The following is an 18423-nucleotide window of genomic DNA, read 5'->3' as shown; positions in this document are numbered from 1 at the left end:
AGAAGTAGGTGATTCAAACCCAAAGTAACGAGTTCATGTCCATCACTTTAATTATATCACTTACTATGAATGATGTTTTGTGGCTTTTTATGGATACTTTGTCAAGGACACGATACAATATTATTTCATTCGGGTCGTGGATTGGACACGACACAAGTACGAGACGACACGATTACGACAAGATTATGAGTTTATACGATCGTAACACGGTCACGAGTCGACACAGACACAACAAAAGTTTATATATATATATATATAATTGTAAACTTATTTAAGTAGTAGAGATATTTCAAATAATTTAATTAAGTAGGAATGTTTATAATTTAGGGGAAAAAACCACCTTACACGTTACCGCTGTATATTATGCGACGAGAAGGTATTAACTGTATTATTTAAGTTAATGGAATTTAATTAAAGTCTTCGTAAAATGTTTTTATTACTAACAATGTTGTTACCATCTTTGTAGGTCAGGCCTGTAACATTTATTTTATGATGTTTTGGAGCATACGGACTTATGGTTTTGCTTACACAACTTCTTGTCCAAGAATTTTACCATCAGATCTATATGGTGGGGTGGATAGGGTCCAGCACTTCCATATTTTTTTTGTGTCGCCCCTACTTATATTGGTAATATTTATAAGTGCATAATATAGTTTAAATTTACATATTTTTTAATAACCTTTATTATTGTATTATTAGAAACAGGTGATTCAACATCACCGTAACGAGTTCATGTCTTTCACTTTAATTCTATCACTTATTGTGAATGTTGTTTTGTAGTTTTTTATGGATATTTTGCCAAGGAAACGATACGATATTATCTCATTCGGGCCTGTAACATGTTTTTATTACTAACAATGTTGTTACCATCTTTGTAGGTCAGGCCTGTAACATTTATTTTATGATGTTTTGGAGCATACGGACTTATGGTTTTGCTTACACAACTTCTTGTCCAAGAATTTTACCATCAGATCTATATGGTGGGGTGGATAGGGTCCAGCACTTCCATATTTTTTTTTGTCGCCCCTACTTATATTGGTAATATTTGTAAGTGCATAATATAGTTTAAATTTACATATTTGTTAATAACCTTTATTATTGTATTATTAGAAACAGGTGATTCAAAATCACCGTAACGAGTTCATGTCTTTCACTTTAATTCTATCACTTATTGTGAATGTTGTTTTGTGGTTTTTTATGGATATTTTGTCAAGGAAACGATACGATATTATCTCATTCGGGTCGTGGTTTAGACACGACACAAGCACGAGACGACACGATCAGATTATGAGTTTATAAGATCGTAACACGGTCACGAGTCGACACAGACACAACACGAGTTTATTTATATACATAATTAATTATAAACTTATTTAAGTAGTACAGATATGACAAATAATTTAATTAAGTAGGAATGTTTCTAATTTAGAGGAAAAAACCACCATACACGCTAGAGTGGTATTGAAGAAAATTTTGTCTCTCTGTGCTCTCATTCAATCGATCGACCAACCTAACTCCGGCGGGTTCTTATTTTCTCTCTCTTTCTTTGAGCTTCCTCTTTCAACCGATCAACCACCTCAATGGAGGCTTACTCTTTCGATCGATCGACCGCCGAAGGTAAGTTCTCTCTCTTTCTCTAAAAGCAGGAAATGATTCGTGTTCACAGCTCTAGAGAGTGTTGGGCAATGGGTTGGATCAATACGAACTGACACGATACAACACAATATTAGTACGGAACGACACGATACAATATTATCTCATTCGGTCGTGGGTTGGATACGACACAAGCACAAGACGACACAATCACAACAAGATTATGAGTTTATATAATCGTAACACGGTCACGAGTCGACACAGACACAATACGAATTTATATATATAATTAATTATAAACTTATTTAAGTAGTAGAGATATGACAAATAATTTAATTAAGCAGGAATGTTTCTAATTTAGGAAAAAACCACCCTACACGCTACCTATGTATATTATGCGATGAGTAAGGCATTAACTGTATTATTTTTAGTTAATGCAATTTAATTAAAGTCTTCGAAAAATATTTTTATTACTATGGAGATCAACGTGGTAAAAATTAAGAGAATATATTGGAGTTGAAAGATAATTAATTTGTATTGCATTGATAAGAGAGAATTAAATTAAATTAATTTTATTTGAATAATTTGGGTAACTCTAACCCAACTTGATATAAACCCAACATGAATTTAACTAAACCCAAATTAACTTCCAAATTAATATTTTGGATTTTGGTTAGGTATGCTAGATGGCATACATAAAAGATATTTGTAATAATATATTGACGTGAAAATATTTTGAGTTGTAAGTATAACAAATAAATTACTGTTATATGGATAACAATGACATATTAATTAGGATTAGGATGTTTATTAGGCTAATGAGAGATATACAACTTAAATTGAATATAGTTTAGATTCAAGAATAATTAAAAAATTTAAACATGGACTAAAATAGGTAGGTAATAATAGATAATGAGATATATATATTAATATATATAATAAAATTGTGTGATTTTTAGATGGATCGTGAAAAAAAGAAAATGGATAGATTTTGTGATATTTGCTAGTAAGACTAAATAATTTATTCTCTCATTAGTTATAAATCTATTCCATTTTTATTTATTAAGAAAATTGATATCCTAGATTATAAAATTTTATTTATTGACTTATTAAAAATTTGTTATCGATCACTGTCAAATTTTATTTTATTTGATGATTATAATTGCATTTATATTAGTTGTGTAATATTGAGATGTTTATTTTTAGACCGTGCAACGTATAGAAATTTAGATAGTACATTAATGTTGTTTATTAGTGTTTAGGTATGGTAGAATCGGGGTAAGATCGGTACATGTGACACAAATATCATTCTTGTCCTATCCCCGGTCAACGATCAAATTGAAAAAATCCGCTCATAATTGTGAAACGTTCAAAGATTCTATCCTAATTGTTGAAAATAAGGGTAGTGGTAATAATAGAAATTTTTTCAACCGATGTAAGAGTAGGTCTATGTCAAGGAATATGAGGATTTAGTCCAAATATGAGCGAACATTTGATTGTTGGAATTGTGGTAAGTAAAGTCCCTTGAAGAGGGACTATAAAACACCGAAAAAGAACGCCGATGATAAAAATGATATCGCCAACGTAATTATCGAAAACAATCACTTATGTGTTGCTTTTGTTAGTTGATAGTCCGATAGATTAATGGTTTTGGACTCGTGAGCGTTTTTCTTCACCACTATCCAAAAAAAATTAATGGAGAATTATGTGGCTGAAAACTATGAGAAAGTTTATCTCACAGATAGTGAGTCACTAGATATTTTTGGCATGGAGGACATCAAATTAAAGATGACAAACGGTTATGTTTTAAAGATTAATAAGGTGAGACACATTCCAGGTTTAATATGTAATCTGATTTCTGTTACACAACTTGATGACGAAAATCACAGTTTCAGTTGTAAAAATGGTGCGTGAAAGGTGACTAAAGGAGCAATAATTGTTGTCAAGGTTACAAAACTGAAACGTTATAAATATGTCAAAATGTAAAGACACAATAGTTAATGTTGTTGATAACTTGACGAACAGGGAGCTATGACATTGTAGGTTAGGCCAAATGAGCGAATAAAGGATTAAGGGAATGAAGAGAATTATGGTTAGTGCAAAATGTTCAAAGTAAAGGTAATTGTGGTAAGTAAATGTATATTTAGATGATATTATTAAGTTTATTAGTAAGTGGTTAAATGCTCTAATAACTTGACTGGCATGGTCATTGAAAAAAATCCTAAAAACAAGAAAAGATGCCTTTCAAATGGTGAAAACCACAATTAGAAATGGAAGAGGGATACTATTCTGGCATGATCCTTGGCTGGATAATATTCTCATTATATTCAAAGAAGAAATGCAAGGAAACAGAGTTAGAAGAGAATACATCAAGTACTCATTTAGAGACGTCTATGAAGGTAAATGTGATTCACTTTTGAGACGTATTCCAGAAGGTGATAGAATCCTAAACCTAATGAGGCAGAAGCAACTCAATGAAAGTAATGATGAAATATGCTGGAAAATAGAAAGCAATGAGAAGTTTATTACAGGAAAGACATGGGAAATGGTTAGAACAAGAGGACATGAGGTAGATTGGCATAATGTGGTATGGTCTTCAAAGATTATTCTTCGTCACCAATTTATTCTCTGGCTGGTATACAGGAAAAGGTTGACAACAAAAGACAGAATTCGAAAATACATAAACATTCTTGATATCAACTGTGTTATATGTTCGGGAGTTGAGGAAAGCATAAACCATTTATTTGGGGAATGCTCTTTTGTAATACAAATATGGAGGATGTATGCTGCAAACATGAACATCATCAACTTTCTATGAATATGGGAAGAAATCCAAGAGTTGATGAAGAATAAAGCAAAAGGAATATCCTTCTATGTAAGTATGTTGAAATGCTATTTTGGAGCAGTAATCTACAATATTTGGAAAGAACGAAATTCAAGAACTCACAGTGGAAGAAGTAGAACCGCTGAAGATATTTGGAGAGATATAATTTCAGATGGAAATGCACTCATTCAATCCTGGAGAGGAATCGAAAGGAATGAAGAGAATAGAAAGTTCTGCCATATATGGGATATTTTGTTTGAGATGGTCACAAGTAGAATAAAATTAAAAACGTTGTAGGTTCTAATTGATTATTGTTATTGTGTGTAATTCAATTATTGTTTCATTATCAAATCTAGAAAATGTTTAGATCTGATCTTAAACTTTTGTATTTTTTTCCCTCTTTTGGGTTTTTTTAATTAAATGACACTAAGCTGTTTTCCCAAAACAAAACAAAAAAAAAAAAAAAACTTGACTTATCAATTTATCACTTAATTGAATGTATTAAGGATTTATTTTAAATAAGCACATATTTATAATCACTTATTACTATAAATTTAAGTATAAACATGTTAAAAATAATAAGCTAAAATATGAAGTTTATTTTTAAATTAAAAAAAAATAAACGCACTACTCTAAAAATAATCATAATAAAAATCACTTTATCCTTTTAAATTTAATAAAATTACTACTGTATATTATAAAGTCGTATTACTTCTCTATTTTCTCTCTTTTTATTTTTTTTAATGATAATTTGTTTAATTATTTTTACAAGATTATTTTCAAATATTATAAAATAAAAATATGATTATATATAAACTAATTATTAAATGAAAAAACAAGATAAATAAATATATGTATATATATTATTAACTCATATTTAATACTATATATAAATTCATATTGTTTTTTTTTTATAAGTACAACTATTTTTTTTCTTTTCTTTGATCGTAATTTATTTAATTATTTTTTACTAGATTATTTTTAAACATCATCAAATAAAAAATAAAAATATGATTATATCTAAACTAATTATAAAATAAAAAATAAGATATTATTCTATGTATTATTATTTTAATTTTTTCTCATTATAAATAATAAACTTCCTCCTTCTTCATAATGAAATATATATTTTTTAACAAATTATAATTTTTAATATATTAAGTTTTTATTACCTAACTATAATGGTATAATAGTTTAGATCTATTTATTTAGATATTAATTTTAGATATTATCAAACTAAAATATTAAATACTTAAATTTTAAATATTTATGTTTGTTAATTTAATTTTTAATCTCTTCATATTTAAGTGATTAAGTATTTAAGATCCAGTATTAAGTATTTAAATATTAATTTTCAGTTTTATTAAACACAGTCTACTCTATTCTTATATTAATTATTTTATTTTGTAATAATAATTATATATATATATATATAAATAAAAAATAAATTAATTTGTCTCCTTTTTATATTAAACTTTTTTTCTTCATATTATTTATTTAATTTAATATTTTTTTTATTTTTCTTTATATTTATTAGATAAATATTCTTTATTTTAAATTTTTTTAATTTATTTAATTTATTTTTTTTAAATCTTATACTTTTTCACTTTTATTTTTATAATAAATAATTATATTTATATATATATATATATATTATTTTGTATTAATTATTTTATACTATATAATTATATATTAAATAGTAGAAGGGTAGATTTAGACTATATTAATTCAGTTTTATTGGTGAGTGATCAAAGTCTTTTATATTAATTATTTATTTGTATTAATTATTTATAATTTATATATTATATATATTTAAATAAAAAATAAATTAATTTGTTTAATTATTTATCTCCTTTTTATATTAGTTTATTTTTATATTTTTTATTTACGTTAAAATATTTTTTTACTTTTCTTCATATTTATTAGATAATTCATTATTTTAACTTTTTTCTTAATTTAATTTATTTAAATCTTATATTTTATTTTCACTTAATTGTTTTTTAATAAATAATTATATATATATATATAATTTAAATTGTATTAATTATTTATACTATATAATTATATATTAAAATTTTAAAATATTTTAACTTATTCTCTAATTAAAAATTCTAAATAATTTGTTAAAAAAATAATTAATATTGAATTGATTAGAGAAAAATTCCTAAAGTTATGGTAGAAGGTAGTCGGATGTAACAAAATGTTAATCTTGGTGTTCTAAAAGTTTTATTATTTATTCATATTTAGATCTATTTTAAGGTTACAATTGTAGGATATTCAACATTTTTTTATATTAAAAATGTTGTTTTTTTTAAATATTTCATTTTAATATTGATTTAAATAAAAAGATGGTGTATAATATACTTTAATTATATATATTAAAAAATTCAATTACATTTTTTTTTGTGTAAACACAATTAAGTGTTCTTAAATATGTTCATATCAGATTATCAATTTAATTAGTAGTTTGTTTGAAATTCATTAAATAATTTTGAAAACATATGAGTTTGATTATTAATTTTAAAATGTTTTTTTTTTAAGTTTAACAGAAATGATTGATGTTATCCATTTTCTAACTTAACGATAATAAAAGGACAATAAAAGGTGTATACTCACCCTAAGATAATGGGTTTGAACCCGTCATACAACAATTCTGTGTCTGTTGAAATGGTAAAGTGTGTTTGCGGGTTATCTACTTAATCCGATGTTCCATTTTTATTTTTATTTTAAATAACTGGTGTTTAAAATATTTATGTTTGTATTTGATTACTACAATTATAGTGACACTAACTTTTAAGAGGAGTGACAGAGAGAGAATTTAATGAGGGAATGACTTGGCATCACCTTTCATTGGTTGGAAAATGTAAAAGTGGGAGAAAATAGAGAAAAAAGAAAAATTATTTGATTTTTTCAGCGAATAAGATTATGTCAAGTCATTCCCTCACCAAATTCTCTCACCTAATCATTTCTCAACTTTTAATTGTCTTACTTTTTATTTTATTATTAATTAGTTTTATAAATTTAACGTATTTAATTAATCATTCAATGTAAATAATTCGAGCCATTTAATTAAATTATTATTTTAAACTATAATTTTCATTACATGTTTTTATGGTTGTCATTAACCAGTTTTTATTTAATTATATCATCTAAAAAAATTACATATATTATATATTTGATTTAATATATATTAAAACAAATATGATATGAGTTTGATAACTATTTAGATAATATATATATATATATATAGTCGAGCTCAAATTCAAGGACTCATTTGCAGCCCTATATTCAAATTTTCACCCTAACTTACTTTCCCCATTTCCTTTGGAATAATAAAAAATTTCACAGAAGTAGCTACTAGCGAAAAAGGGGTTCTACAAGGGTTTAAGTTGAACGATTGAGGTCGCCGAATCCAGAAGAATATCATAACCACTGTCGGCCGAGCTTCACTAGATCTATTGCCGATGATGAGAAGGGTTTCATCCAAATCCCTCTCTATCTCGCGCCATTTCATTGCTTCGACTGCATCAATCGAACCAAATACAAACCGTTCAATCGCCCCCCTTTTCAAAACCAACAACAACCATGCTTTATTCTCTTCCAAGATCAACATCCTTCACCTTTTCAGCACCGCTACATCTAATTCCACACCAGCTGAGAAATCCTCCGAGTCAATTAAGACGGCGGAAGACATGCTCAGATCAGTCAAGAACATGGAAGCCGGTTTTGGCGAAACAGAACTAGGATTGGCTTGCCTCAACGTCGGAATCAAACTTGACCAAGACGGTGAGAACCCAGAAAAGATTTTTCCTTACGCTTGTCGAGCTTTAGATGTATTTGATAAAGATTCTAATCCATCTTTGTATCTTGCCATGACTCTTCAATTACTTGGTTCTGTTTCTTATAACTTAAACAAGTTTGATGATAGTTTAGTGTATCTTCATAGAGCTGAGAATGTGTTGGTTAAATTAGAGAAGGAAAACTCATCTAGTCTTGATGAAATTAGACCTATTCTTTGTAATTTACTTGTTGATCTTGCTAAGACAAAGACAGCCATGGGAAGGAGAGAAGAAGCTATTATCAATCTCAGAAAGTGTTTGGAGATTAAAGAAACAGCTTTAGGGAAAGACAATAAAGAACTGGGTGATGACAATATGGAGTTAGCCCAGGCATACAATGCTGTGTTGAACTTTGATGAAGCACTTCCATTTTGTCTAAAAGCATTGGATATTCACAAGGCACAGTTTGGTCACGATTCAATTGAAGTCGCAGACGCCAGGCGGGTGTTGGGCGAGATTTATACAGGATTGGAGCAACACGAAAAGGCATTGGAGGAGATTGTATCGGCAAAACTGTTGCTAAAGAGTTTGGGTCTCGATTCTGACATGCTGAGAGCTGAAATAGCTTCTGCAAACACTCTAATCGCATTGGGTAGGTTTCAGGAGGCTGTCGATACTCTGAAAAGTGTCGCCAAATGTACAGATAAGGAAAGCGATGATCGAGCGATTGTATACGTTTCCATGGCGAAAGCATTGTTTCATCTTGATAAACTAGACGATTCGAAGAAATGTTTAGAGATAGCCCGATTAATCCTCGACGAGAAAAACGCGATCCCTTCTGAAGAAGCTGTGGAAGCGTATATGGAAATATCGATGCAATACGAGACGATGGGCGAGTTAGATTCCTCTGTTTTATTGCTTAAGAAAACTCTGGAATTAATTGTGAACCTTCCTGAATTGCAGCACTTAGAAGGAAGCATTTCAGCGCGAATTGGGTGGTTGCATCTATCAATTGGTCAAGCTGAGAAAGCGGTTGTATACTTAGAGAACGCGACTGAAAGGCTAAAGATTAACTTCGGGTCGAATCATTTTGGGGTGGGATATGTTTACAATAATCTGGGCTCTGCTTATATGGATCTAGATAAGCCTCAATTAGCTGCAGACAGCTTTATCCAAGCCAAGAAGATTATGGAGGTTTCTCTTGGCCGTGTTCATGAAGATACAATTGGAACTTGTCGAAATCTCGTGAAAGCATATGAAGCTATGAAAAGGTGTGTAAAAGTCGATATCTTTGAATTTCAAATTTTCAAAATAAGCATTCCTAGTGACTGGAATTGTTCTTTTTTGTATGTGTGTGCAGCTATTCTCTTGCAATTGAATTGCAAGAGCAGGTTATTGAAGATTGGAAAACACATGGCTTGAGTACAGAGGATGATGAACTAAAAGAAGCTAATTTATTTCTTGAACAGCTGAAGAAGGGGGCGTTGAATCAATAGTGTGATTTTTTCGTCGCTTAAATATTGTAACTCGGTTTCAGGGGTGAAGTAGTGAAACTTTAAGGAATCGGATGAATTGAGAATCAAGTCAGTTTCGAGTCGGTTTGACATTGTTCTTCGAGGTGGTTTTTTGGCAAAATATTTTTTAAACTTTCAACTATTGGTTGCTTATTTAAGAATGTTTATGTTGTCATTTGTTTCCACCACTTATAAAAAAAAAATCATTTTTCATCAATTTTGTTGCTATAGTATACACTTTAAAACATTTGGTGACTAAAGTTTGGTTATATATTAATATTGGAACTATGGTTCATAATAATAATATTATATCAATTATTGATTCCACTCCACCATAGAAAAGTGAAGAAAAAAAAAACCTTCAATTATTCTGGTACATGTCTCTTTTAATTCATAAAATCCAATTTTCAAATTGTACAAAACCTAACTATTGAGGAAATTGAATCTGATACATAAGTGATCCTTAGATATAACCTTAGATATAGATATTTAAAGGATGTGAACTCTCTCACACCAATTTATATGCAATTTATTATTATTATTGTTTTTGTTATTTTGTATTTTTGTCCCATTGTTATTTGTGATTAGAACTTGAACTTTGGTCATTTTCATCGATGAATTTTGAATTGTATTATTGGGCACTAATTATTACAATTATAGCGATCTTTTTTTACATATTATTTTATATTTCATAATTGATTTACTATATTTTAAAAAATATATCAATTCTCCAACTATCCTTATAGAATACATATTTTTTTAGATATATATTTAAATCGCATTATGCATTTTAGAGTACATATTTTGAAAAATATTCAGTTTAAAACATTATTTTGTCTTGATTGTAGGTTATGTGAAAATTAAATATCAAATAAATTTTTACTTTATTTTATAATTTTTTCTTTAGATTTTAGGTCTCTTCGGATAAGAGTTAACTTGAGTTATTTGAAAAATAATTATTGATGGTAATTTTGAGAAAGGAGATATTTTTGGGTAAAATAACTTAAAAATTATAAATATATAATGATAAAATAGAAAATAATAAATTATAATAAATGTATTTTAATATTTTGATAAATGAATTAAAGTATTGATAGAATGAATTAAAATATCAATAGAGTGAAATGATGTATTTTAATTTGAGTTATTAAAATAACTCAAACCAAACTAAGCCTTATAGTCCCAAATCAATTTTAACCATTCAAAAAGCATAAATTTCAGAAAAAAAAATTCTTCCAAAAAATTTATAGATATCATCTCATTTCGAAACATGACAATTTAATGAGAAAACAAAAATAATGTGTTATATTAAAAAGACAAACATTGTGTCCATGTGATAGTTTGAGTTTAAGGATCCATTTAATAAAACTGACTTAAGTAAGAACCTCAAATAGCAATTGATTATTTAAGGAGTCTACTTTACAAACAAATAAAATTGTTCAAACGATTTTCTTACCAATCAAATAACCGAAATTCAAAGTTTTTTTTTTTCTATATTGACTTCCAGTGTACAAACCAGGTTACTTGTACATACACAAAAGTATGTTAAACCCATATACTTTTTTTTCAAAAAATACAAATTAATGGTGGAAGAAAATGGAGACATGTTCTTACATTGGTTGGTTTTCTAAAGTAAATTGTGTCCACTTTTACTCCCTTGGCCATCATCTTTCTGCGGTGCAAGAAGATCCTCCAAGAGCTTATTATCCAAACACTCCAACTCAATAACTTCCTCTTCTCCACCCGAAACTGTCGCCGCAGAATGCCCTGACTGGGAGGCGGAGGAAGCCTCAAAACCATTAGTACTCGAATGAAACTCGTTGGGGAAGTTAAGCATAGCTTGTCTTCCCCTCAATTGAAAGGCGGCACGATCATATGCTCGTGCCGCCTCTTCAGCTGTCTCAAAAGTCCCGAGCCAAATGCGGGCACCACCCCTCGAGGAATCGCGAATCTCGGCTGCAAACTTACCCCATGGACGGCGCCTAATGCCCCGGTACTTGGTCTCACCTCCTCCGCCTCCTTTTGGCATGTGTTTTTTTACTTAAAAGATAGATAGAGAAATATTTGTTGAAGAATAAGAAGCAAAATGCATATTTATTATTATAGTAAAGTTGGGCACGTGTTTAGAGGAAGAGGAGGACTAAGCTGACTTATTAGAAGAATTCATTTTCATCAGCTGCCAATAACGAACGAACGAAACTTCCATGAACTTCATGCAGAACTTTTAGTTGTAAAAAATATATTAAAAAAGAATTAAACAAACGCCCGCAATGGGGCTCGAATCCATGACCACAACTCCACAAAATTAAGAATCTCGCACTCTACCAACTGAGCTAGACTAATGCTTATATAGAATATATGTATTTAAATAAAGACGTATTATCATTCAAAATTTATCTAAGTTTATTAATATTAACTTTTAAAAAGATAGTTAAAATAATTTTATTGATATAATTTAAAATAATCCAGATATTATAAAAAAAATCTCAAGATACTCACATATACCAAAACATGTTAATTTTTCTGTATAAAACTGGATTTAATATATATTATTAATATTAGTTTTATTGAACAATTAATAGGCATAACAAAATGGATTAAGATATTAGATAATTCACCTATCATAAATATATATATATATATATATATATAAAAAGAGTGATAGAGAGAGAATTTAGTAAGGGAATTTGGTGAGGGAAGGATTTGGTGAGGGAAGGATTTGGCATCACTTTCATTGGTTGGAAAATGTAAAAGTGAGAGGAAAGAGAGAAAAGAGAAAAATTATTTGATTTTTTCAACGAATAAGATTATGCCAAGTCATTCCCTCACCAAATTTCCTCACCAAATTCCCTCACCTAATCATTTATATATATATATATATATATATATATATATATATATATATATATATATATATATATATATATATGGATATATATATATATATATATATATGGATATATATATATATATGGATATATATATATATGGATCAGGTTGTGAATTACTTGGAGCTTTTGTTTTTAAGTTGATTGTCTCACCTTTAAATTTAAAAAAATATCTTGTTACGTACAGTGGATGATTTGGTGGCGCACCAATCAAGTAAAAATATCTTAAAATTAGGTTAATTTGCATTGAATTTATCTATTTAATAAAAATATAAAGATTATTTTAGATTAAAACAATAAAAAATAATATTATAAAAAGTAGGAATATATTTAGGGACCTATCCAATAATTAGATTTGGTTTGAGTTAAAAGAAATTCACTTGATTTAAGAAAATAAAGAAAAAAAATGGAGAAAACGAATGAATAAATAAGTATTTTACCATTTTTATGAAAATAAAAAATAAAATAAATTGAAAAAATTAAGGTATAATGTTACCTTTAGGAGTGACAAAAAATCCGATCCAAAAGACTCGATCCGTTGATCCGACCGATTTGATTCGAAAAAATTCGAATCCGATGAATCAAATTCAGATATCGATCCGATATTTTTACCGAATTTCTAAATCGGATACAAATCGGGCAAAAAAAAATTCAGATACCCGAAGACTATCTGGTGAGTTTTAAACTTTTTTTTAAAAATAACATATTTATAAAAATTACAATTTTAGGCCTAAACAATAGTTAGTCTATTTTTATTATTTGTCCGAAATAGTATTTTGACAATTTTCAATAAATAACTTACGTCCATTAAAATAATTATCCATTAAAATAATTATCTGTTTTTTCAAACTAATTAATTATCAAACAAGACCTAGTATTTGAATTATATTTTTTATATGAGTTGAATTAACTGAGATTCTTAATAGAACAGTTTATATTTTCAAGTATTTGAAAAAAAAAAAATATAAAAAAATCGAATCACGGGTATCCAGCTGGCCGATCCGTTATTAATAGATCCGTTTATATTTTTGGATTGGTATATACATTAAAAATGATAAAATCATTTAAGTATGTAACGACAAAACATATAATATGAAAAATAAAAAATAAATAAATAAATTATTAAGCTAGTAAGTAATCTAGAAGAACAGTTAACTCACTAACTAACAAATTGTACTAATTTTTCGGGGAAATGAACCTTAAAAAGCTTCATAATAATAACATTATGAATAATAATTATCAAATTCCGACATATATTATTGTCCTATACTTTAATTATGATAAAATTAAGTAAGAAAACCAGGTATATTGAAGTTTTATGTAAAGTAAAACTTGAATACATAATTTTTAATTTATAAGATATATTTAAATATTTTAGTAAGTTAATATATATATATATATATATATATATATATATATATATATATATATATATATATATATATATATATATATATATATAATTGAATATCCTTTTAAGTTTAGTTTCCTTTAAAAATTAGAGAATATCCATATTGAATCACCCACGCGCTTAGCTATATGATGTTTTCCTAACTCTGGATGAAAATTCACACTAATCCAATGGATATGAATTCGGCGTCATATGATTTCTTTATTTTCGGTTTTACTCTATTAACAGTTTTTATTATTATTAAAAGAGTTATTTGAAAGCTAATTTTAACCTTGTTCTTTTATTTTTCTTTATCAAACTAATACACAAAAATAATTTTGACAACATAATAAAAATTATGATCATTTATTTTATTTGTGGACATTTTTAGATATTTATTTAATTGTTTTAATCCATAAATTATACATAATTTATGTTTAAAATTATAATTAAATAATTTTAATCTTTTTAGGGTTTAATTTGAATAAAATAAGTATAATATTTTAACTTCAAATTATCCTTGAATTTTTATTTAATTTTTTAATTAGTGTTTAATTAACACAATAATTAATTCTAATTTAATTTTAAATCTCTTTTTTGAGTTATTTTGAATTTAAAATTTTAAAATATAATTTTATTATTATTATAAATTAATAATATTAATTTTAAATGAAGGCATGTCAAATTTTCATTTTTATAAAGTCTAATCTAAATTTTTTTCAAACCCAATCATAACTTATATTCCTAAATAACACTCTTTACACACAAAAAAAAAAACTTGAATTTTAATTTACTCTAAAATTTGTGATAACAACTAATATATATATATATATATATATATATATATATATATATATATATATATAGATATATATATATATATTTAACTTATAAATTGAATCATAATTCTCAATATTCAATAACATAAATTTCCAAACCCTAAAATAAAATTAAAACTAGTTATGAAAATCTAAATTTATAGTTTAAAATGCCAAATAACTTATAAAGTCTCAAATAACTACCATTTTAAAAAATATTTAAATTTTGACAATTTTGGCAATTTTAGGAAATCTTTAAAAGTTTTACAAAGATGCTTTTTTATTTAATACATTGATTAAATAGGATTAGATTTTTTTTCTTATAAGGAATATTGGCATGAAATCACATGTACTGCATTAAATGAAATATAATTTCCTCTAGATTTTTAGAATTTGTGGAAAATGCATATCTGCATAATTAATTCATGATAATAAATGTTAGACTTACTTTTATAATATATATATATATAAATAATGATGCTTAATTTTTAAAGGGTCCGGATTGTCGATTGTGGTTAATTTGGATATATATATATATGTGAGATTAAATAGATACTTGAGTCGGATTATGAGTTGACCCGTCCATAAACTTAAAACGGTTAAAAATAAAATTAAAAATGTTATATGAATGTTTCGAACTTGCAACCTAACAATACAATTACAATCTTTTAACCAAGTGTGATTGTGATGTGGTTTGCCGAAAGATAATATGCCAATATTAATTGAAAGTGGTTAAAAAAATATGAATCAAATATTTGATTGACCAAAGTGAAAGTGTAAGGTCACGAGATGAGAGGTTCATTCGGAAAAAAAAAATGTGAGAAAATAAGTTGTTTTATCGAAGGGAATAAATGAGAGTGCTCTATTTTTATTGTAATATAGTATTCATGATTTATTAAGAATTTTAAACATTAAATACATATTATTATTATTATTTTATTTAATTTGTTATCGCAAGAAAATCTTCCTAGTTATTTTAATTTTAAGTTTGTAATTTATATATAGATTGATTTTAAAATATATCTATTTTAACATTATTTTTTACTTATTAAGAAGTTAAAGCTGGTTAATTTGATGCAATTTTTCTTAAATAATTTGATTTTAAGAAAACAATAAAAGTAAATTATTTGAGATAGTTGAATTATTTTATATTCTAAAATGTTATAAAAAGTAATGATAATTTTATTAATTATGTAAATAATATAATTGATAATGTTATAAATCAATAAATGATAATTTGTTTAAAATCAAATAATTATTACTTCTTATGATATTATTTAAATAATTAATTAAAGTACTAAAAACATTCTATTATTTAATATTTTATTATCAAATAAATCCCTTAAATCGTCAATTAAAACATAATAAAATTATATATATATATATATATATATATATATATATATATATATATATATATATATATTAAAAAGATAAAATATTTTCATTATATTTACACTGCTCTTTTTTTTTTACCAAATAATAACATTGTAGGAAAATGGGTTATAGTCTTATAGAAATAATTCCAATAACCAATAAATGAACCATCCTCAAAATACTTTCCAATTTCTTATACTAATTATTAAAATTACACACTATATATTTAAACATCTTTAAAGGAAATGATAAAATGACTATTACACTTGATAACTTGCATTATTAAAAAAGTACACCATAAAAATTATATTTTTATAAATAATTAAAAGTAACAAGACTTTATATCTATCTAATCGTTACGTGTCACGGTTGTAACAATAAAATTGAAATTAATTTATTTTTTCTTTTATTCTTATTGGTGTGAGAATTTTCTGAATATTCAAATATTATTTTCTAAATCTTATCTAGATTACAGTGTGAACTTTTTTATTCATTTTAGTATATTGATTATTTTAAAAAGATTATTTAAATTATATTGTAATATTTTATAATTTTATTTGATATAAAGAACTTTTCTGGATCATTAATTAAATTATTTTCTAAATCTTGTCATTTCTAACTAACATATATAATATATTTTAAAAATCACAATCAATATAAAAAAACAAAATTATAATAAAATCCCATTTAAAAACTAAATTTAGTGACATTAAAAATTATATCAACACTTAGGATTAAATGTTCCATTTTTTTTTTCATTCAAAATACACCTTAAATTTAATATTACCCTAAAAGTCAATATACACAATCTATTTAATATTACTTTCTCTACAATATTAAGATTCTGTGAAAACATATAATTTATATTTATCTACTTACAAGAAAGCATTTTGCATTAAATAAAAGTCTACCAATAGAATAAATACACCTGTATTGGAAATAAGACTAATTGACTACTATTTTTCCATGATTCAACCAATTAGGATTATATATACCCCTTCTTGGTATTGCAATCCCTATGTTTGCATGAGAGAAATTATCAATGGTGAGAGCTCCTTGTTGTGCCAAAATAGGGTTAAGAAAAGGCCCTTGGACTCCTGATGAAGATGAACTTCTCATTAATCATATCGACAAACATGGCTATAGCAATTGGCCTGCGGTTCCCAAACAAGCCGGTACGATTGGTCGAATTAATTTTCATTCATCTAAATTTCTCACAATTTTCGAATTTTTTCGATGATTCTAGGTCTTCTAAGGTGTGGAAAGAGTTGCAGACTAAGATGGAGAAACTATTTGCGACCGGATGTTAAACGAGGAAATCTTAGCCAGGAAGAAATAGAAACCATCATCAGACTCCAAAAGACCTTGGGAAATCGGTTCGTCCGCATGTCATTAAAATTTACCTCGATTTCTTATATGTTACAATCGCGATTCATCACTAGATTCATGTTTTACTTTTTTTAAGATGGTCGGCCATTGCATCACATTTGCCCGGAAGGACAGATAACGAAATAAAAAACATGTGGAACACTCACATCAAGAAAAAAGTTGTAATGCAGACAGAAAACAATACTAATAATGATCAGGAGCCAGTAGCTAAGGATGTGGTCCAATCCAACTGTTTAAGTTCATCAACCCTAACCTTAAATAATATCGATGATGACGAGGTATGGTCAAATATGCTTTCGAATTTTTTTGGTCAGATGTCGCCTCAACGTTTACCGTTTGCTGGCATTTCACCACCGAGGTCAAACGTCGGCGCCGGAAACACATATCCCGGTGACTCTGTTGGGTTCTCTGCATTGAATGATCAGTTCTGGTTGGGCGGGAGCCAAACTAACCAGCTTGTTTCCATCCCCGAAGCAATTCCTTTCCCGCAGCCTCTTGAAGATAAATCCACCGACGCAGCCACCGCCGCAGACACCGCAGCCAGCACCAGTATCTTCGGTGATATCAACGGTTGGTTGGATTTTTCGGCAAGAGATGATGACTTGTCTGCATTGTTCTAGCTTCTAAATTTGAGATTTTCATAATTAAAAATAAATGTTTGTAATGCAATTTTCCTTTCCTAAATCAAGATCAATCAACAATTAATAGGTGGAATTGGGCAAGCCTAATTTAGTGTGTGTGATACAAAAGAAAAAAAAAAAATCATATGTATTATATTATTAAAATATATATATATTATTATATTATATTATATTATATTATATTATATTATATTATAGAAAGAAAAAATG

General features: G+C 27.0%; 3 protein-coding genes across 3 annotated transcripts; 2 read left to right on the top strand and 1 right to left on the bottom strand.

The window, feature by feature from the left end:
* The first annotated feature begins 7761 nt into the window (after positions 1 to 7761).
* LOC124915732 (protein KINESIN LIGHT CHAIN-RELATED 1-like) lies at positions 7762 to 9929 on the top strand. Its single transcript, XM_047456499.1, has 2 exons — positions 7762 to 9467; positions 9557 to 9929. Exons 1-2 carry the CDS (start codon positions 7882 to 7884, stop codon positions 9690 to 9692), a joined length of 1722 nt encoding a protein of 573 aa, XP_047312455.1. The 5' UTR covers positions 7762 to 7881; the 3' UTR covers positions 9693 to 9929.
* A 1311-nt stretch (positions 9930 to 11240) lies between these two features.
* Positions 11241 to 11758, bottom strand: LOC124915722 (ethylene-responsive transcription factor ERF098-like). Its single transcript, XM_047456490.1, has one exon. The coding sequence runs from the start codon at positions 11737 to 11739 to the stop codon at positions 11338 to 11340; it is 402 nt and encodes a 133-aa protein (XP_047312446.1). The 5' UTR covers positions 11740 to 11758; the 3' UTR covers positions 11241 to 11337.
* Positions 11759 to 17225: 5467 nt separating this feature from the next.
* LOC124911401 (transcription factor MYB14-like) lies at positions 17226 to 18192 on the top strand. The gene is made up of 3 exons (XM_047451879.1): positions 17226 to 17358; positions 17430 to 17559; positions 17649 to 18192. The coding sequence occupies exons 1-3, from the start codon at positions 17226 to 17228 to the stop codon at positions 18190 to 18192; spliced, it is 807 nt and encodes a 268-aa protein (XP_047307835.1).
* Positions 18193 to 18423: the final 231 nt, after the last annotated feature.

This window comes from Impatiens glandulifera, chromosome 1 (assembly GCF_907164915.1).
Source record: "Impatiens glandulifera chromosome 1, dImpGla2.1, whole genome shotgun sequence".
Lineage (NCBI taxonomy): Eukaryota > Viridiplantae > Streptophyta > Magnoliopsida > Ericales > Balsaminaceae > Impatiens > Impatiens glandulifera.
The sequence above is the reverse complement of the archived record's forward strand: the minus strand, read 5'-3'. Positions and strand labels throughout refer to the sequence as shown.

Bases quoted from the DNA above. Each gene is read 5' to 3' on its own strand.
- LOC124915732 (XM_047456499.1), top strand. From the start codon at position 7,882: ATGATGAGAAGGGTTTCATCCAAATCCCTCTCTATCTCGCGCCATTTC. The intron at 9,468-9,556 runs GTGTGTAAAAGT...ATGTGTGTGCAG, and splicing joins GCATATGAAGCTATGAAAAG to CTATTCTCTTGCAATTGAAT.
- LOC124915722 (XM_047456490.1), bottom strand. From the start codon at position 11,739: ATGCCAAAAGGAGGCGGAGGAGGTGAGACCAAGTACCGGGGCATTAGG.
- LOC124911401 (XM_047451879.1), top strand. From the start codon at position 17,226: ATGGTGAGAGCTCCTTGTTGTGCCAAAATAGGGTTAAGAAAAGGCCCT. The intron at 17,359-17,429 runs GTACGATTGGTC...CGATGATTCTAG, and splicing joins TGCGGTTCCCAAACAAGCCG to GTCTTCTAAGGTGTGGAAAG. The intron at 17,560-17,648 runs GTTCGTCCGCAT...ACTTTTTTTAAG, and splicing joins CAAAAGACCTTGGGAAATCG to ATGGTCGGCCATTGCATCAC.